The 21,626-nt window shown below is 42.4% G+C and overlaps 2 protein-coding genes across 3 annotated transcripts in view; both read right to left on the bottom strand.

Annotated features, from left to right (window-relative positions):
- LOC136541669 (protein SLOW GREEN 1, chloroplastic-like) overlaps positions 1 to 12,315 on the bottom strand; it is a 42,454-nt gene extending 30,139 nt beyond the window's left edge. Inside the window, exons 1-3 of one of the 2 annotated variants that reach the window (XM_066533677.1) lie at positions 12,147 to 12,315; positions 11,678 to 11,818; positions 11,385 to 11,428 (exon numbers count right to left, since the gene is read on the bottom strand). In XM_066533677.1, the coding sequence (XP_066389774.1) occupies positions 11,385 to 11,428; positions 11,678 to 11,818; positions 12,147 to 12,161 (200 nt within the window). In that variant the 5' untranslated portion in view covers positions 12,162 to 12,315. The remainder of the gene's footprint in view (positions 1 to 11,384; positions 11,429 to 11,677; positions 11,819 to 12,146) is intronic. The other variant, XM_066533678.1, reaches the window with a different exon arrangement.
- Positions 8,811 to 9,754, bottom strand: LOC136542890 (uncharacterized). Its single transcript, XM_066535519.1, has 2 exons — positions 8,905 to 9,754; positions 8,811 to 8,818 (listed from the first exon to the last, which is right to left on the bottom strand). Exons 1-2 carry the CDS (start codon positions 9,752 to 9,754, stop codon positions 8,811 to 8,813), a joined length of 858 nt encoding a protein of 285 aa, XP_066391616.1.
- Positions 12,316 to 21,626: the final 9,311 nt, after the last annotated feature.

Raw genomic sequence — 21,626 nt, 5'->3', positions numbered from 1 at the left:
AGACTAACAAGAACAAGCTACCTAATGTATCCTCAATCAAATTTGATTCTTGTTACATGCTTTATAAGGGTGCCAATGGTGTGAAGGCTAAGTTCATTGGTACACCAATTGTGGGCATAAAAAAGAAGATCATTTGGGTACCAAAGACCTTGGTAACTAACCTACAAGGACCCAAAAAAGTTTGGGTACCTAAAAAGAATTGATTTTCTTTTGTAGGTCAATTATAAAGCCAGAGGAAGGCATTGGATGCTTGATAGTGGGTGCACACAACACATGACCGGTGATTTAAGAATGTTCAATTCAATCAATGAAAGCAAGAGCAATGGAATTGATAGTATCACATTTGGTGACAATGGCAAAGGCAAGGTCAAAGGGTATGGTAAGATTGCAATATCCAATGATTTGAGCATTTCCAATGTGGTACTAGTAGAGAGCTTGAACTTCAACTTATTGTCGGTAGCTCAATTGTGTGATCTTGGTTTCAAGTGCATATTTGATGTGCATGATGTAGAGATCATAAGTGTAGATGGCTCTAACTTGATATTCAAAGGATTTAGATATGAGAATCTATACTTAGTTAATTTCAATGCTAGAGAAGCTCAATTATCAACATGTTTGATCACTAAGTGTAGCATGGGTTGGTTATGGCATAGAAGGAATGAAACAATTGAACAAGTTAATTAAGCATGACTTAGTTAGAGGCTTCAAAGATGTCACATTTGAGAAGGGCAAACTATGTAATGCATGTCAAGCCGGAAAGCAAGTTGGTAATACACACCCTAAAAAGAGCATGATGAGTACATCCAAGGCATTCGAGTTAATGTATATGGACTTGTTTGGACCAACCACATACACTAGCATTGGTGGAAACAAATATAGATTTGTGATTGTGGATGATTTCACTAGATACACATGGGTGTTCTTTCTTGTTGACAAGAGTGATGTGTTTGCAACATTCAAATCATTTGTCAAAGGCATTCACAATGAGTTTGAAACCACAATCAAGAAAGTTAAAAGTGACAATGGTAGTGAATTCAAGAATACTAGAGTTGATGAGTTGTGTGATGAATTTAGAATTAGACATCAATTCTCGGCCAAGTATACTCCTCAATCAAATGGGCTAGTTGAAAGAAAGAATAGAACCTTAATTGATATGGCAAGATCAATGTTGAGTGAGTACAATATGAGTCATTCATTTTGGGCCGAAGCAATCAACACGGCTTGCTACTATAGCAACCGACTCTATTGTCACCCCATGATGGAAAAGACACCTTATGAGCTATTGAATGAAAGAAAGCCCAACATAGCATACTTTCAGGTTTTTTATTGTCAATGCTATATATTGAAGAAAGACACTAGATTGAGCAAGTTTGAAAAGAAATGTGATGAAGGTTTCTTGCTTGGTTAGTCCACTACTAGCAAGGTTTATAGAGTTTGAAATTTGGCTAGTGGCACTCTTGAGGAGATTCATGATGTGGAGTTTGATGAAACAAATGGTTCCCAAGAGCAAGATAAGAATCTAAATGATGTAAGAGGCACTCAATTGGTCAATGCAATGAAGAACATGGACATTGGTGATATAAGGCCCAGAGAGGTGATAGATGTTGAAGATGACAAGAATCAAGTACTCTCAACTCAAATATGCAAGATAGTGGTTCTCATGATCAAATCCAAGCAAGCACTGGTGATGGCAATGTGCAAGATCAACAAATAGCTAGTTCATCATCTCAACCAAGTGATCAATCAAATGCTAGCAATCAAGTGCAAGTGTTTCAACCAACCAATGTTGTAAGAGATCATCCATTGGACACTATCATTGATGATATCTCAAGAGGTGTGCAAACAAGATCAAGATTAGCCTCGTTTTGTGAGTATTTCTCATTTGTATCATACATTGAACCTAAGAAGATAGATAAAGCTTTGAAGGATGTTGATTGGATAAATGCTATGCATGAAGAGCTAAACAACTTCACAATAAATCAAATATGGGATTTAATTGAGAGGCCTAAGGATCATAATGTGATTGGAACTCAGTGGGTCTTTCGGAACAAGCAAGATCAAAATGGGATAGTAATAAAGAACAAAGCAAGATTAGTAGCTCAATGTTACACTCAAGTTGAAGGTCTTGACTTTGGAGAAACATATGCCCCAGTTACAAGATTGGAAGCAATTAGAATCTTGCTAGTTTATGCTTGCGCCCACAACATCAAGTTATACCAAATGGATGTGAAAAGTGCATTTCTAAATGGGTACATCAATAAGCTTGTGTATGTTGAGCAACCTCTCAGTTTTAAAGATGAGAAAAAACCCAACCAAGTCTATAAGTTGAGAAAGGCTTTGTATGGATTGAAACAAGCACCTAGAGCATGGTATGAGAGATTGAGGGATTTCCTACTCTCTAAGGGATTCAAGATAGGAAAGGTTGACACCACTCTCTTCACGAAGAAGCTTGAAAATGACTTGCTTGTAATGCAAATCTATGTTGATGATATCATCTTTGGATCAATAAATCAAGAATTTTGTGAGAAGTTTGACAAGATGATGGCAAGTGAGTTTAAGATGTCTATGATTGGAGAGCTTAGTTACTTTCTTGGTCTTCAAATCAAGCAAATGAAGTATGGTACATTTGTGAATCAAAGAAGTATATCAAGGACATGCTCAAGAAGTTTGAAATGGATAAAAGTAAAGCTATTAGTACACCAATGGGGACAAGTGAAAACTTAGATAGTGATGTTAGTGGCAACATGGTGGATCAAAAGATGTATCGGTCTATGATTGGAAGCCTACTCTATGTGACCACATCAAGACTGGATGTGATGTTTAGTGTATGCATGTGTGCTAAATTTCAAGCCTCACCAAGAGAAAGTCATTTGAAGGCAACTAAGAGAATATTGAGGTACTTGAAACATATACAACATGTTGGATTATGGTATCCCAAAGGAGCAAGATTTGAGTTGATTGGATATTCGGATTCCGATTATGCGGGATGCAAAGTTGAGAGAAAGAGCACATCAGACACATATCAACTATTGGAAAGATCACTTGTATCTTGGTCATCAAAGAAGCAAAATAGTGTAGCACAATCAACCGCCGAAGCGGAGTACATTTTGACCGGTAGTTGTTGTGCTCAATTACTTTGGATGAAAGCTACCTTGAGTGACTTTGGAATTAGATTCAAGCAAGTGCCATTACTATGTGACAATGAAAATGCCATAAAGCTCACCAACAACCCAGTTCAACACTCAAGAACAAAACATATTGATGTCCGCCATCTTTTCATAAGAGATCACCAACAAAAAGGAGACATTTGTATAGAGAGTGTGGGCACCGAAGATCAACTTGCCGATATTTTTACCAAGCCACTTGATGAGAAGAGGTTTTGCAAGCTAAGGAATGAATTGAACATACTTGACTTTTCCAATATGTGTTGATGCACCCCCACTATATGACATGCCTCTCCTTCAAGCAAAGCAAGGTAAAATTGATTGACATGTCATCCATCCATTGCTAAGGACATGATTAGTGTACCTAGACATATTTCACATTTGACTAGGCTCATTCATGAAAATCAAATGTATTTGATGATTGTATGGTACCACTATTGCTTGTATGTTTGAAATAATCTAGTGGTAGCATATGACATGTTTGTGGGCTTGTAAACATAGTGTTTGATTTAGAAAATGAGCTATAAGTGTTTAACTCAACATGGTACAAGATAACCCATATTTGAAGGTATGAAGAAGCTTATCCTTGAATCAAACCGAGTTAAATATCTTTTGCAAGTAATCTAGATTGAACCAAATTAGAAAAATGATCCTCATTTCACATGGTTTCACCCCAACATATCTATAATTTGAGGCTACATTTTGTGCAAATTGTTGACATTAATAATCCTACCCTATCTATACTTTAAGCCTTCGTGATCATTGATGACAAATGGGGAGAAATAGTATACAAAGATAGTGAAACAAAATGGGAGAGATAATATATGACAAAGGAAGGGGATTAATTAAAGTTTTGAGCATACAAATAGAGGGAGCAAGCTCATGAACTTGTATGGTAAATTTGTATGTGCATTACATATGCTTACTTGCATGCCATAAATTTTTAATATCCATGCTTGTGTGGTGTATGCTAGTTGTAGGTTTGAATATTGAAATGAAAAACTAGCATGCATAGGCTAAAGTAACTAGACCTATGTTCACTCTATGGAAACTAGATCCTTGCGTGTAATATTGATCTCATGAGGTATTCTAGTTTTTGGTGTATGTCTAGTTACTAATGGTGCTAAGGATGGTATATTAGTGCACTCCGATTAGTATCACGCTTCAAAGGTCCATCTCTTATACATTAGCATCATTTGGTAGAAATTGACTCATATATTTCCTATCTAAGCATATGTGCAAGCTTCAATCTAAACTCTTAGCACATATGTAGGGGGAGCAATTGCTATCATATGGAGTTCATGAAACTTGTCCATATCCTTTACACATGATAAATATGCTTGGGCAAGCAACATGAATTCAAATGTACTTTAATTCATATCTTTATATAAGGGTTGTCATCAATTACCAAAAAGGAAGAGATTGAAAGCTCTAGTTTGGTTTTGGTTAATTGATGAAACCCTAAGTGCTAACCTAGTTTATCAAGATGATTATGAGATAGGTAGCACTACTCCAAGTGATGAAGCAATGACGAAGATCATGACAATGGTGATGGCATGGTGATGCTCAAATGCTTAAACTTGGAAAAGAAGAAAGAGAAAAACAAAAGGCTCAAGGCAAATGTATCAAATATAGGAGCCATTTTATTTTAGTGATCAAGACACTTAGTGAGTGTGATCACATTTAAGATAGATAGCCGTACTATTAAGAGGAGTGAAACTCGTATCGAAATGCGGTTATCAAAGTGCCACTAGATGCTCTAATTCATTGCATATGCATTTAGAATCTAGTGGAGTGCTAACACCCTTGAAAACATTTGTGAAAATATGCTAACAAATGTGCACAAGGTGATACACTTGGTGGTTAGCACATTTGAGCAAGGATGAAGAAGACAGAGGAGATGCCAGCGTCGATCAAGTGACTGGACGCTGGATCTGAATGCACCGGACGCTGACTGCCTGCGTCTAGTCGTGCTAACTTGGCGGTACAGTAGCTAGGGTATACCACGAGACGCTGGGCTGTGTCCGATCGAGGTGGACTGGACGCATCCGGTCGAGGAAAAACGGATTTGGACCCTTACTGTACTCGACCGGACGCTGAGGCTCCAGCGTCCGGTCAGTTTAGCCGGAGCGTCCGATCAGCACTTAGTCGTTGTGATCTGACGGTTCAGTTTTAACTCAGAGTGACACGTGGCATAAATCAGTGGACCGGCCGCTGTGTCCAGGGTCCGGTCAGTATGACCGGAGCGTCCGGTCAGAGCGCGTTTTGCCCAGTGAAGGGGTATAACGGCTCTATTCCATGGGGGCTTCTATTTAAGTCCCATGGCCGGTTGTAACTCTAACTCTTGAACATTTTCATTGACATAGCAACCTTGTGAGCTTAACCAAAGCCCTCACACTCATCTCCATCATTGATTCATCATCTTTGTGAGATTGGGAGAGACTCCAAGTGCATTGCTTGAGTGATTGCATCTAGAGACACTTGGTATTCGTGTTGCGCTGCGGATTTCGCTTGTTTCTCTTGATGGTTGCCACCACCTAGACGGTTGGAGCAGCGGTGGAGGATCGACACGAGTTGGTGATTGTTCGTGGCCGTCTCCGGTGATTGTGAGGGGATTTGTACCTTCCCCGGCGGAGTGCCAAAAGGTAACGCTAGTAAATTGCTCGTGTCATTGAGTTACCTCACTTGTGGGTCGGTTCTTACGGTGTCCTATCGTGTGGACGAGGTTTGTGAAACATCTCTTAGCCGCCGAACCACCAAGTGTTGGTCGACACAATGGGGACATAGCGTGTTGGCAAGCACGTGAACCTCGGGAGAAAATCGATTGTCTCTTGTCTTTGGGATTCTCCCGATGATTGGCTCTACATTCATCTTGTGATTGGTTCATCACCTACACGGCGGTATAATCACCCTACTCACTTATTTACATTCTTGCAAACTAGTTGGTACAAGCTCTTTAGTGTAATTAAAATTGAAAGCTTGTTTTATTATTTACATTCATCTAGTTGAGCTCTTTAGAGTAGCAAGATTGAGAGCTCTTAGTGAGTAGTTACATAGCAAGTTTGTGTGCCTAAGTAATCATTGCAACTAGAATTGTTGGATAGGTGGCTTGCAACCCTTGTAGAGCTAGAGCAAGTTTGCATTACGCTATTTGTCATACTAATCAAATTACTCTAGTTGATTTGTAGATTTTTAAATAGGCTATTCACCCCCCTCTAGCCATATTAGGACCTTTCACCGGGGTGCCTGCTTGAGCCCATACAAAGATTTCTGTAACAAGCAGACATGGTCAGGTGCAGCCGGGTCGACAAATCCAGGTGGCTGCTGGCAGTAAACAGTCTCATTCAGGTGACCATGAAGAAAAGCGTTCTTCACATCCAACTGATGAATTGGCCAGGCACGAGACGCAGCAATGCTGAGAACAACCCGAATCGTTGCTGGCTTAACAACTGGACTGAAAGTCTCTTCGTAGTCGATGCCATACTGCTGAGAAAATCCTCGAACAACCCACCGAGCTTTGTGACGAGCAAGAGAGCCATTAGAGTGATACTTATGCTTGAAAATCCACTTGCCGGAGACAATGTTGGCACGAGGAGGCCATGGTACGAGTCGCCAAGTGCCATTGTCAACAAGTGCCTTGTATTCGTCCACCATTGCGGCCCGCCAATTTGGATCAGCAAGGGCACTGCGATAATTGGCAGGAAGCGGTGAGGCATGCGTGGCGGAGTAAGTCAGGCGTTCCGGCGGAGGCGGGAGCGTTCCAATCTGTTGCCGTGTCACACGGTGCAATGGAGCAGCAGGGACCGGCTCAGGTGCGTGAGCCGGCTGAGGCGCCGGTGGAGGAGCCGGTGGAGGAGGCGCGACCTGTGCCTGGGGCACAGATGACGGTCAAGGGCGCCAGCTGTACTGGAAGAGCACCGGCGGGCGTGATGCAGCAGGGGCCGGCAGACGTGCTGCTCCCTGAGCTGCAGGCAGGATGTCAGCAGTAGAGGACGCGCCAGGGGCTGAGGACGCGCCAGGGGCAGCAGGACCCTGAAGGACCGGACCATGCCAGAGGATGGCCGGGTCCAGTGCCAGGGTGTCATCGTCGAAGGTCGACCGAGTAGAGAGACGGCCCGAAGCGCCAGCAGGAGGAGCTGGCACAGATGCAGGAAGACGATCCTGTAATAAAAAATCAAGTGACTCCGTAGGTGGTTTGGCAACCGCAAACGGAAAGTGAGTCTCATCAAAAATCACGTGACGGGAGACGATGACTTTGCGAGTGGAGAGATCGAGACAACGATAACCCTTTTGTGAAGAGGGATACCCGATGAACACGCAAGCTGATGAGCGAGGAGCCAATTTATGAGGTGTCGTGGCACTAAGATTTGGGTAGCATAAGCAACCAAAGACTCGAAGCAAGGAGTAGTCAGGCATCTTGTGATAAAGGAGGTGATAGGGAATACCATTATTGATGGAGGAAGACGGTCGCCGATTGAGTAGAAGAACGGCGGTGGCTAAGCCTTCGGTCCAGTAAGCTGAAGGCATGGCGGCATGAATCAAGAGGGTGCGAACGATATTGTTTAGCGTGCGCAATATCCGTTCAGCTTTCCCATTTTGAGCAGATGTGTAAGGGCAAGAAGTGCAAAGAAGAATGTCGCGGCTAGCAAGGAAGGTAGACGTGGCATTGTTGATGAACTCAGTGCCGTTATCCGCCTGAAAACACTGGACAGGCGGGCTGAATTGGGTGTAAGCATAATTAGTAAAATCAACAATATGTGCATGAACCTCTAATTTATGCCGAAGAGGAAACGTCCGGCAATAATGACTATAATCATCAACAAGCACAAGATAATATTTAAATCCAGACACGCTAAGAACTGGAGGCGTCCAGACATCACAATGAACAAGTTGAAAAGGTGCTGAGCAGCGAGACGATGAACTAGTAAAGGGCAGCCGTGTGTGTTTGCCAAGTTGACAGGCGTGACAAATACCACGGGCTGCATTATTACAAGAGATAGCTGAAAGTTTATTAAGTGTAACTATGGCTGCAGGTGCTGGATGACCAAGACGTGAATGCCACAATGAGGAGGAGATGGCGGCGACATGACAGGCTGCAGTAGGCTGACTGGAATGTGGAAGGGTGTAGAGCTCCCCGCCACTATTGCAACGCAGAATCTCGGTCTTGGTCTGTAGATCCTTAACAGAGAAGCCAAAAGCATCAAACTCAATGGAACAGTTATTGTCGCGAGTAAACTAACGAACAAATAACAAATTTCGAACAAGATGTGGAGCGACAAGAACATTATTGAGTTGAAAAATATGATCAGCTATAGGAAGAATGGAAGTGCCACGACTAGAAATTGGAATGGAGGACCCATTGCCGACTATGATGAAGGACGGCGAATGAGGTAGATGGGAAAGAAGTATACCGTCGTGGGGGGACATATGAGATGTAGCTCCTGTGTCGAGGACCCAGGGGCTGGCGCCTCCCTGCAGTGCCATCTGGTTGAGGGAGGCAATGAGAGCGCCCTGATCCCAGCCACCGGACGTAGAAGGCGGTGCGAAGGACGTGTGGGCCTGCGGCAGAGGTGCCACTGGAGGACGCCACTGCGGCTGAGGAGCCCACGGAGAAGGACCAGCCCAGGGTTCATACATACCCAAGGACTAGTCGGCTGAACGCCGGGGCCGAGACGCCCGCCCAGGAGGCCCGGGGACGTCGTTGGGGGCTGCTGGTGGCGACTGCCACCGCCGTTGTTGCCTCCACGTGCACCATAGCCGCCCTTGCCCTTGCCGCCGCCTCCACGCGCACCATAGCCGCCGCCGTTGGGGTTGGTGCCGGAGGACGAGGAGCGGCAGGAAGGGGAAGTGCAGGCTGTGGTCGCTAAAGTCGTGGACGGGGCGACGGCAGTAAGGGCGGTGTCGGAGGAGACCTTGGCGTCGTTGGCGAGGCGGATCTCCTTGAGCCGAAGGGTGTTGTGTGCGGAGATGAACGACGGAAGGACCGCCGCATTGGCGATGATGTCCGCCGTGTTGGCGAAGCACGGATTGAGGCCGCGAAGAAGGTTGAGGACCAGCTGGGGCTCGGAGATGGTGTGGCCAACGTCACGGAGAGCGTCGGCCGTGTGCGTCATGCGCTGGGCGTAGGCGTCGATGGACAAATCACCCTGGGTCATAGAGTGGAACTCTTGACCTAGGACGACGGCGCGTGTCTCCTGGTTTGCCTGAAACAGATTGGTAATGGCAACAAAGAGATCACGGGCAGTCTGCTCAGGTTCCATGGCGAGGTCGAGGACGCTGTCGTCGATGCAGCCATACATCCAACTCCGGACACAAGCATCTGGCTGTGACCATGTGCGATCAGTAGGACGTGCCGGGATGGAGCCGTCGATGTGGCCAAGTAGACCGAACTTGCCGCACATAGCGGTGAAGAAGGCAGACCACTTGGTGTAGTTCGGCAGCTTGAGATCAAGGGTGATCGGCACGTGCTGGCGCACGTTGATGGTCGCGTAGGAGAAGATCACAGGAGCAGGGGCGTCTGTCATGGCCGGCATGGATGGGGATCCAGAGATCCCGGAGGTCGCGGTCAAGGAGGATCCATTGGTGGCCATAGCAGGGGGGGCGGCGCCGAGAGGGGTGGTAGGGGGGGCGGCGCCGGGAGAGGGCTAGGGCAGCGGAAGAGAGGAACCCTAATTGGCCCAGTCTATGATACCATGTAGAGAGATAATGCACCGCACACCCAATAAGGGGGGTGGCCTTTCATATATATAGCCGAGAAGGCTTGGAGTACAAGTATATGAAGTACAATACAAGTCAGGCTATACATATCTATTTATATCTCTAATAATTATCAACTGATTTTACCCGTCTCATTTATTGCTTACTTTCCTTTCAACAATAAGCAGGACATCTGTGTATCTTTTCATTAAGAAGAAATAGAGTTTAAGGTTTAGAACGTGGGCCAAAAAAGATTGCATACAGAGAGAATGAGGAAATGGGAGGAACTTATATGGCCAAGAAGAACAAACAGAGAAGCCAGCATTACCATCTGCAACACTCTTCTACATATGGCTTCTTTGACCTACTTACCTATGGCTTCTTGGACTTGCTTAGCATCTTTGGATTCTTTGCTCAATCCAGAGAGTTTAGTTAATTAATTATTGGATTAACAAAAAGGAACAGAAGGGAATGGAATAATTTAATATCATAGGAATTAAATTAAAGGGTGTCAGACTCTGAAAATCCAAAATCCAGGGTGATGATGTTATGATTCCAAGATCATCACGGGACAAACACCACCAAGAGGACTGCCAGTAGATTCGACTGGTAGGAGATGAGGTGACTATAAATGGGAGAAAGAAATTGAGATGGGAAATTAAATTTATATAATTCTTCATCACTAATCTGAAAACAAGTCGTTGCCAACTTCATATTGGAGGTAGCCCTACAATTAAAATCTTGTCTTATATCTATTTTATGACAAACACAAAATATTACCCCTAATTCATATTATAGCACATATAATTACATATTTTCTTCTATCTTGATAACAACTTAGGTTGGAATTAAACCTTAACTCGTGTGTTGCTGCTATACGACGTGCTACAGTACCAAGCAGTATTGTGCATTCTAAGCTGTTTGTACACATCCTATGAAACAAATACTCTAAAAGGCTAGTTAGCCCTTAATGTTTCAGGAGTTACTCACTTGCCCATTGGAGTTACCAATGGTAAAACCAAGTCAGAAATTATTTTCTCCCTCATAGTATGCACAGAGTTTACATATATTAATTTTAGTACTAATAATCAGCTTTTATAGTAAACATAAATGTTTAGACACATACTGATCAAAATGTTGGAACTGCATAGCTAAATTTCCCTTTAGTATAATTCCTTCTCTTTTTTTCCCCAATTTGACTCCATGTAGTAATTAATAACCGAAAAAAGGAGAAAAAAAATCAGCAGGAGCAGCTCTATTCAAATGTTCTTACACTGGATCACCGAGTAATGACAAACAAGGCTGGACTTTGCATAAAAGTTTACTGTTAGGATGTGATTCTAGGATCTGAGTAGCTTCCATGACAAGTTTGTACTTTGAAATCAACTATAACTGTTGAAAAATATAAGAGACACCATTTATTAAAAAAAAATGCCAATCACAAAAAGTTCCTGATAAGAATATACTTTGTTTCTAGTGCGAAGAGGATAAAACCTATAATAATACAATGCTCAAGGTGAGCACCTTGGTTCAAGTGCAACATCTTTTGGCCTCTTCTTGCTTTTAATCTGGGAGAAAAGCAAAGGCATAATAGGCCATCAGTGACTCCAATTTCTTCAGATATAGTGCAAACCGGCTTTCCTAATCACTGAACAAGATGCACAACTTCATTGCAGAATTTAACATAATTAGGAATATGTAGTATCTTTTGAAGATGATTTGATTTCCTTATTTGCTAACACTAGTGCTTGAGAAACATGCAGTATGCTGCAGATGGAAGGAAGTAGGGAGGGAAATAGAGCATTGAGGCTACCTACTTTTCTCTTATTAGTAGAATCTGCACCAAAGCCTCGCCCATTGGCAGCAAAGCATCGAAAACTGAACGCCCTGTGGGTTATATGGAGAACCATCTTTGAACCACTGATATCAACGCTATGCCCAGATTGTAGCAACCATCCCTACAACATAGTCAAATTCTCTTTCATGATGAACTTATCCTCTGAATAAAGTACTAGTCCCAAAATAAAATAAAATAAGCCCAAAGATAGTCATTGTTTCATTTCTAATTTTATGCAAAATACTGTAATCAAGAGCTGCAACAAATTTCTGTCCCACCATTCAGGGGCGGACCCAGTAAAGGGACATGGATGTACACATCTACAGTCGATAATTTTGCCAAAAGTTGGAAGTTAATAGACATCAAATACTAGCAAATAACTAGTTAAGGTTTGGCTGCTCGGTTTCGCACGGCAGCCGGCAGGAAGGGAAGAGAAGGGGTGGGAATACCTGGTGGGTGCTCATCGCCGGTGAATAGACCGACGAAGGCCTCGGCACTTGGCGTTGGGCGGCGGCAGCGGTAGCCCACCGCCCCACCCAGTCGTGGCAGAGAGACTGAGAGAGGGAGGGAGCGCAGGCGGGGTGAAGCCAGGTGAACGAATGCGGCGGTGAGAGTCCAGCAACGGGATAAGGCTTTCGAATCAAGAGGAAGGAACGGGATGTTGTTAGTCTCAGTTGGGCTCACCACGCACACGGCCTCGAGCTAGCTCGCGACACAGTAGGCCGAATACGCGCATCGCTGGGCCGAATGGATTCGGGCTCAGCCCGTGTAATTCCTTTTAAGACCCGTTTGGATTGCAGAAATATCAAACGAAAAGTACACGAATTATAAAACGGAGGAAAGGAAGTGAGAATGCGCGTTTCAAACAAAGGAAATCCCAATTCCTTTCCTCTAGAATCCTACAGGCAGATGCTCGTTTTGTAGGAAAAAAAGAATCCAGATCTTTGGTTTTCATTTCCTTCGTGCTTGCCCCAGGAAACTCACACGAGGAAGAGATAAATGAACACCTAATCACCATGTGCATGGAAGCATTAGGCGCCGCACCACGCATTCGCTCGGCCTCCCCACGTCCAGCCACCACGCCACGCCACCTGCGTTCAGCAGCTACGTCGCTTCAGGCCGCGTCGCCCGCCTCGCTCGGCTTCCGCCTCCCTACGCTGCCCGTGCCCGACGGCCGCGCCACGCCACGCCACGCCGCCCCGCCGCGGCCTCGTCGTGCCTGGCGGCTACGCCCAGCCGCCGCACGCGCTCCAGGCTGTGCGGAGGTGCCTCTGGAAAAGAGGAGAGAGAGAAACGCATGGGGAAGCAATGAATGGATGAGATTATTTTTGTATTTTTATTTGCCTCCCAGTTGCATGAACCAGGTCCATCCAATAGCCCCACGTACAAGATGGTCATAGATGAAAGGTCCTAATGGCTAGAGGGGGGTGAATAGCCTAATAAAAATTTCTACAACAACACTTAACAAAATGGTCAGACAATTATGAGGCGAAGCAAGCGTTGCGTTAGCCTACTCAAAATGCAAGCCACCTACCACAATTCTAGTTTAGATAGTGTCTATTCACACAATAGCTATGACACTATCCTATGTTAGTGTGCTCTCAAAGGCTAACTAAAGAGCCACACCAACCAACCAACCAAGCTCTCATAACTGGCTACACTAAAGAGCTTATCAACTATTTTGCGGTAAAGTAAAGAGAGTGATCAAGAAGGTTATACCGCCGTGTAGACGAAGAAACCAATCAATCACAAGGATGAATAACAATGAAGACCAATCACCTTGGAATCAATGATGAACACAATGATTTTTACCGAGGTTCACTTGCTTGCCGGCAAGCTAGTCCTTATTGTGGTGATTCACTCACTTGGAGGTTCACGCGCTAATTGGCTTCACACGCCAAACCCTCAATAGGGGTGCCGCACAACCAACACAAGATGAGGATCACACAAGCCACGAGCAATCCACTAGAGTACCTTTTGGCGCTCCATCAGAGAAAGATCAAGAATCCCTCACAATCACTACGATCGGAGCCGGAGACAATCACCACCCTCCGCTCCACGATCCTTGCTGCTCCAAGCCGTCTAGGTGGCGGCAACCACCAAGAGTAACAAGCGAAACCCGCGGTGAAACACGAACAACAAGTGCATCTAGATGCAAACACTCAAGCAATGCACTTGGATTCTCTCCCAAGCAATGCACTTGGATTCTCTCCCAATCTCACAAAGATGATGAATCAATGATGTAGATGAGTGGGAGGGCTTTGGCTAAGCTCATAAGGCTGCTATGTCAATGAAAATAGCCAAAGGTTGTGAGCTACAGCCGGCCATGGGGCTTAAATAGAAGCCCCCATGAAATAGAGCCGGTATACCGCTTCACTAGGCATAACGCGGACTGACCGGACGCTCCGGTCAGTTGACTTGACGCTGAGCCCCCAGCGTCTGGTCGCTCATAGTCAGCCACGTGTCCCGACTTCAATGGTCATCAGTCTTGACTGGACACTGCGCCTGAGTTGATCGAACGCTGAACACCCAGCGTCCAGTCATTTATAGTAAGGTTCTAAAACCGATTTTTGCCGACCGAACGCGTCCGATCATGCTCGACCGGACCTTGCAAGCGTTCGGTTACATTGTGACTTCTTACTGTGCTGACCAACAACATGACCAGACGTAGCTCTTCAGCATCCGGTCGCTAAGCGACCCAGCGTCTGGTCAGTTGACCGACGCCAGCATCTTTGCGACCAACTCCATTTCACCTCTAACTTCTTCACCCTTGCTCAAATGTGCCAACCACCAAGTGTATCACCTTGTGCACATGTGTTAGCATATTTTCATAAATATTTTCAAGGGTGTTAATTCTCCACTAGATCCTAAATGCATATGCAATGAGTTAGAGCATCTAGTGGCACTTTGATAACCGCATTCCGATACGAGATTCACCCCTCTTAATAGTACGGCTATCAAACCTAAATGTGATCACACTCTCTAAGTGTCTTGATCACTAAAACAAAATAGCTCCTATGGTTTATACCTTTGCCTTGAGCTTTTTGTTTTTCTCTTTCTTCTTTCTAAGTTCAAGCACTTGATCATCACCATGGCATCATCTTCATCATGCTATGATCTTTGTTTGCTTTACAACTTGGAGTGTGCTACCTATCTCATGATCACTTGATGAACTAGGTTAGCACTTAGGGTTTCATCAATTCACCAAAACTAAACTAGAGCTTTCAATCTCCTCCTTTTTGGTAATTGATGACAACCCTTATACAAAGATATGAATTAAAATTCAATTGAATCCATGTTGCTTGTCCAAGCATATTTACCATGTGTAAAAGGATATGGACAAGTTTCATGAACTCTATATGGTAGCAATTGCTCCCCCTACATATGTGCTAAGAGTTTGGATTATAGCTTACACATATGATTAGATAGGAAATATAGGAGTCAATGTCTACCAAATGATGCTAAGGTATAAAAGATGGACCTTTGAAGCGTGATACCAATCGGAGTGCACAATTATACCTTCCTTAGCACCATGATTAGCTTGATACCATTTGAAAATATACCACATGGAAATATTTGGAATAGATACCACTTAATAATACTAGAGAATGAAATCACTAGATAATCTACTCATGCTAGTTTTTCATATTATCATTCAAACTTACAACTAGCATATATCACACGAGCATGGATGTTTAAATTTAATACTTGTATCATGCAAGCAAACATATGAAATGCAGATTCAAATGCATCATCCAAGTTCATGAGCTTGCCCCCCCTACTTGTGTGCTCAAAATTTTAATTGATCCCTTTCCTTTTTCACTTCTCTCCCCCTATGTCATATATCAAGTATATCTTTATGTTTCTCTCCCTTTATGATATTTGATATTTCTCCCCCTTTTTTCACTATTTTTACTACTATCTTTGTTTCTCTCCCCCTTTATCATCAATGACCACAAAGGTTCAAAATATAGATAGTATTACTTGTAGGGTCGAGATGATCAATGTCAATCAATGGGTTGAGGATCAAAGTTCTAAATTTGGTTCAAACTAGAATATATGCCAAAGATATTTAACTCGGTTTGATCCAAGGACAAGCTTCTTCACACCTCCAAATAAGGGTTATCTTGTACCATGTTGAGTTAAACACTTATAGCTCATGTTCTAGATTAAACACTAGGTTTACAAGCTCACAAACATGTCATATATTATCACTAGACCAAGTCAAACATAGAAGCAATAGTGGTACCATATAATCATCAACTTTTACCTTTGATTACTCGAAGGAGAGGCATGTCATATAATGGGGGAGGTGCATCAACACATATTTGAGAAATCCAATATGTTCAACTCATTCCTTAGCTTGCAAAACCTTTTCTCATCCAATGGCTTGGTGAATATGTCGGCAAGTTGATCTTCGGTACCTACACTCTCAATACAAATGTCCCCTTTTTGTTGGTGATCTCTTATGAAATGGTGGCAGACATCAATGTGCTTTGTTCTTGCATGTTGAACCGAATTGTTGGTCAACTTGATTGCACTCTCATTGTCACATAGCAATGGCACTTTCTTGAACTTGATTCCAAAGTCACTCAAAGTGGCCTTCATCCAAAGTACTTGTGCACAACAACTACCGGCGGATATGTATTCGGCTTCGGCGGTTGATAATGCAATACTATTTTGCTTCTTTAATGACCATGAAACAAGTGATCTTCTCAACAATTGACATGTGCCCGAGGTGCTCTTTCTTTCGACCTTGCATCCCACATAATCTGAGTCGGAGTAACCAACTAGCTCAAACTTTGTTCCTTTGGGATACCACAAACCAACATTTGGTGTATGCTTCAAGCACCTCAAAATTCTCTTTGTAGCCTTCAAATGACTTTCTCTTGGTGAGGCTTGAAATCTTGCATACATGCACACACTAAACATGACATCCGGCCTTGATGCGGTCACATAGAGTAGGCTTCCAATCATAGACCGATATAACTTTTGATCCACCATGTTTCTACTTGCATCACTATCCAAGTTGCCATTGATTTCCATTGGTGTGCTAATGGCTTTACTATCAATCATTCCAAACTTCTTGAGCATATCCTTGATGTACTTGCCTTGACTTACAAAGATACCATTCTTCAATTGCTTGATTTGAAGACCAAGGAAGTAACTCAACTCTCCAATCATGGACATCTCAAACTCATTAGCCATCATCTTTCCAAACTCATCACAAAAATCTTGATTGGTTGATCCAAATATGATATCATCAACATAGATTTGCAATACAAATAAATCTTTTCTAATCTTCTTGATGAAAAGAGTGGTGTCAACCTTGCCCATTGTGAACCCTTTAGAGAGTAAAAAATCTCTTAATCTCTCATACCATGCTCTTGGTGCTTGCCTTAAGCCATACAATACTTTTTTCAACTTGTACACATGGTTGGGCTTCTTGTCATCTTCAAAACCGGGAGGTTGCTCAACATATACTTCTTCATTGATGTAGCCATTGAGAAATGCACTCTTAACATCCATTTAATAGAGCTTAATGTTGTGAGCACAAGCATAGGCTAGCAAGATTCTTATTGCTTTCAATCTAGCAACCGGGGTATATGTTTCTCCAAAGTCAAGACCTTCAACTTGTGTATAGCCTTGTGCTACTAATCTTGCTTTGTTCCTTACTACTATCCCATCTTAATCTTGCTTGTTTCTAAAGACCCATTTGGTTCCAATCATATTATGTCCCTTTGGTCTCTCTACTAATTCCCATACTTGATTTCTTGTGAAGTTATTCAATTCTTCATGCATAGCATTCACTCAATCAACATCCTTCAATGCTTCATCTATCTTCTTTGGTTCAATGGATGACACAAATGAGAAATGCTCACAAAATAAAGCCAATCTTGATCTAGTTTGCACAACTCTTGAAATATCATCAATTATAGTGTCCAATGGATGATCCCTTGCAATATTTGTTGGTTGGAGGATTGGAACATGATTGCTTACACTTGCTTGATCATTTGGTTGAGATGATGTACTAGCCACTTGATCTTATTCATTATCATGAGAGCCACTTGCACTAACTTAATTTGTAACATCTTGCACATTTGAGTTAGAGAGCACTTGCACTAGATCATCTTCATCATCATTCACTTGCCTAGGCCTCAATTCACCAATATCCATGTTCTTCATGGCATTTGAAAGTTGAATGCCTCTAACATCTTCCAAGTTCTCATTCTCTACTTGTGAACCCTTGGTTTCATCAAATTCAACATCATGAACTTCCTCAAGAGTACCACTATCCAAATTCCAAACTCTATATGCTTTGCTTGTAGTGGAATAACCAAGTAGGAATCCTTCATCACATTTCTTGTCAAACTTGCCCAATCTAGTGCCTTTCTTCAAGATATAGCATTTGCAACCAAAGACCCGAAAATATGCAATGTTGGGCTTTCTACCATTCAAGAGCTCATATGGTGTCTTCTCTTTCAATGGGTGATAATAGAGGCGGTTGCTACAATAGCAAGCCGTGTTGATAGCTTTGGCCCAAAAAGATTGACTCACATTGTACTCACTAAGCATAGACCTTGCCATATCAATAAGTGTTCTATTTTTTCTCTCAACACGGCCATTTGATTGAGGAGTGTACTTAGTCGAGAATTGATGTCTAATTCCAAATTCATCACACAACTCATCAATTCTAGTGTTTTTGAACTCACTACCATTGTCACTTCTAACTCTCTTGATAGTTGTTTCAAACTCATTGTGAATGCCCTTGACAAATGATTTAAATATTGCAAACACATCACTTTTATCTACTAGAAAGAATACCCATGTGTATCTAGTGTAATCATCCACTATCACAAAGCCATATTTGTTACCACCAATGCTAGTGTATTGTGTTGGCCCAAACAAATCCATTGCAATAACTCAAATGATTTACTAGTGCTCATCATGCTTTTCTAAGGATGGGTGTTTCCAACTTGTTTGCCGTCTTGACAAGAACTACAAAGCTTATCCTTTTCAAATACAACATCTTTCAAGCCTCTAACCAAGTCATGCTTAACCAACCTATTCAATTATTTCATTTCAACATGACCAAGCCTTCTATGCCATAACCAACCCATGCTAGACTTAGTGAACAAGCATGTAGATAATCTAGCTTCACTAGCATTGAAATCAACCAAGTATAGATTTTTATATCTAAAGCCTTTGAAGATCAAGTTAGAGCCATCTACACTTATGATCTCTACATCATCAACCCCAAATATGCATTTGAATCCAAGATCACACAATTGAGCCATGGATAACAAGTTGAAATTCAAGCTCTCTACTAGCAACACATTGGATATGCTCATGTCATTAGATATTGCAATCTTACCATGCCCTTTGACTTTGCCTTTGCCATTGTCACCAAATATGATACTATCATAACCATCATTGCCATTGGTGTTGATTGAGTTGAACATTCTTGCATCGCCGGTCATGTGTTGAGTGCACCCACTATCAAGAACCCAATGCCTTCCTCCATCTTTATAATTGACCTACAAGAGAAGATCAATTCTTTTTAGGTACTCAAACTTGCTTGGGTCCTTAAAGGTTAGTCACTAAGCTCTTTGGTACCCAAATGACTTTCTTATTTAAGCCCATCCATGGTTTACCAATGAACTTAGACTTCACACCATTTTGTACCCTTAGTAAGCATATAGCATGAATCAAGCTTAATGGAGGATACATTAGCATTTTTGCTCTTATTTTTGCATTCATGCTCTTTATGACCTACTTGCTTGCAACTAGTGCAAAATCGACCATTGTTCTTCACAAAACTAGTTTTGTGAGGAGCAAAGGCCACCTTACCTTTCTTGGGGGTATAGCCCAATCCCTCTTTGCAGAGAGAAGCTCTTTGGCTACCCAAGCACATAAGCAAGCGGTCCTCACCACCATAAGCCTTAGCTAAGGTATGAGTGAGCTTAGTGACCTCCTTCTTGAGGTTCTCATTCTCAACCACTAGTGAGGCATCACAAGTGAGACCATTACTACTAGATGAGGTAGAAGTGGGAGTGCTACAAGAAGGGTTAGTAGGAGCAACAATGATAGGCATAGATAGTGATTCATCAATTATATCACAAGTTAAACCTACATTACAAGTTTTAACATGCTTCTTTTTATTTTGCTCATCAAGCAAAGAGGAATGAGCCTTTTCAAGCTTTTTGTGAGCTTTGCCAAGCTTCTTATTGGCTTTCTCTAGCCTCTCATGAGATGCATTGAGCTCATCAAAGGCTTGCTTAAGGGCTTTTAGTTCCTTACACAAGCTTTTGCATTCCCTTCTCTTGATGTTAAATTGTTCTCTAGCATCTTCTAGCATATCAATTAATTCATCCTTAGTAGGTTCATCATCATCACTATCACTATCATTTTTATTTTCATTTTCATTATCATCATCATGTTCTTTATCACTTTCATCATCACAAGTTTGTACCTTAGTGACCTTAGCCATGAAGCATGATGAAGAGTCGAAGAGAGAAGGCTTCTCATTGATAGCAATGCTTGCTAGAACCTTCTTCTTGGTGGTCTTGTTATCATCACTATCGTCATCATCATCACTTGAGGAAGCATCGCTATCCCAAGTGACCACATATGAATCACCCTTCTTCTTCTTGAAGGACATCTTGTCCTTCTTCTCTTTCTTTTCCTTTTTATCCTTCTTCTTGTTCTTCTTGTTGTCATCATCATTGTCGCTATTGTATGGACATTGAGCAACAAGATAATCTTTGCTTTCACACTAAAGCACCTTCTTGACTCTTCTTTGTTCTTGGATGAAGACTTCTTTCTTCTAGCACGATAGCCCTTCTTCACCATGAACTTGCCAAATCTCTTGACAAAGAGAGCCATCTTCTCATCATCATCATTATCCCATGAATCATCTTCTTCACTTGATGTTTCTTGCTTGGCTTTACCCTTGAATGATGTGGCCTTGAATGCCACACTCTTCTTCTTGTCATCCTTCTTCTCATCTTTCTTCTCCCTCTTTTCTTCCTTCTCATCATCATCTCTATATGTATCATCGGTCATGATGTCTCCCAACACTTGGTTTGGTGTCATGGTGTCCAAATCACTTCTTACTAGAATAGTGACCAATGTACCAAATCTTGAAGGTAAGTATCTCAAGAACTTGTGAGAGAAGTCCTTATCCTTCACCTCTTCTCCAAGTACTTTGAGATCATTGACAAGCACTTGAAGCCTATGGAACATCTCTGGCACACTCTCATTCTCCTTCATGTTGAAGCTTGAAAACTTCTCCTTGAGAATGTAAGCCTTTGCACCTTTCACGGCTTGAGTGCCCTCAAATGATTCTTCCAACTTCTTCCAAGCCTCATGAGCTATCTCAATATTCTTGATTTGCTCAAATGTTCTCTCATCAATTGCATCATGAATAGCACTTAGAGCAATGTTATTATTTTGGAGAAGCACTTCTTTGGCCGTGGTGGGATTCTCCGGATCACCAATCTCAATTTTGGTTTCTACCATCTTCCACACCTTTCTATTGATTAACTTGATCTGTGTGGTCATCTTTGACTTCCAATAAGGATAATTAGTGCCATCAAATTGGGGTGGCTTCTTGGTGTTGTTGATTTGAGCCATTTTTACACCAAAGGTTGTTAAGCCTCAAATCACGGTGACCTCTGCTCTGATACTACTTGAAAGGTCCTAATGGCTAGAGGGGGGTGAATAGCCTAATAAAAATTTCTACAACAACACTTAACAAAATGGTTAGACAATTATAAGGCGAAGCAAGTGTTGCGCTAGCCTACTCAAAATACAAGCCACCTACCACAATTCTAGTTTAGATAGTGTCTATTTACACAATATCTATGACACTATACTATGTTAGTGTGCTCTCAAAGGCTAACTAAAGAGCCACACCAACCAACCAA

Source organism: Miscanthus floridulus, chromosome 3 (assembly GCF_019320115.1).
Source record: "Miscanthus floridulus cultivar M001 chromosome 3, ASM1932011v1, whole genome shotgun sequence".
Taxonomy (NCBI): Eukaryota; Viridiplantae; Streptophyta; class Magnoliopsida; order Poales; family Poaceae; genus Miscanthus; species Miscanthus floridulus.
This window is presented reverse-complemented; position numbering and strand designations above follow the sequence as displayed.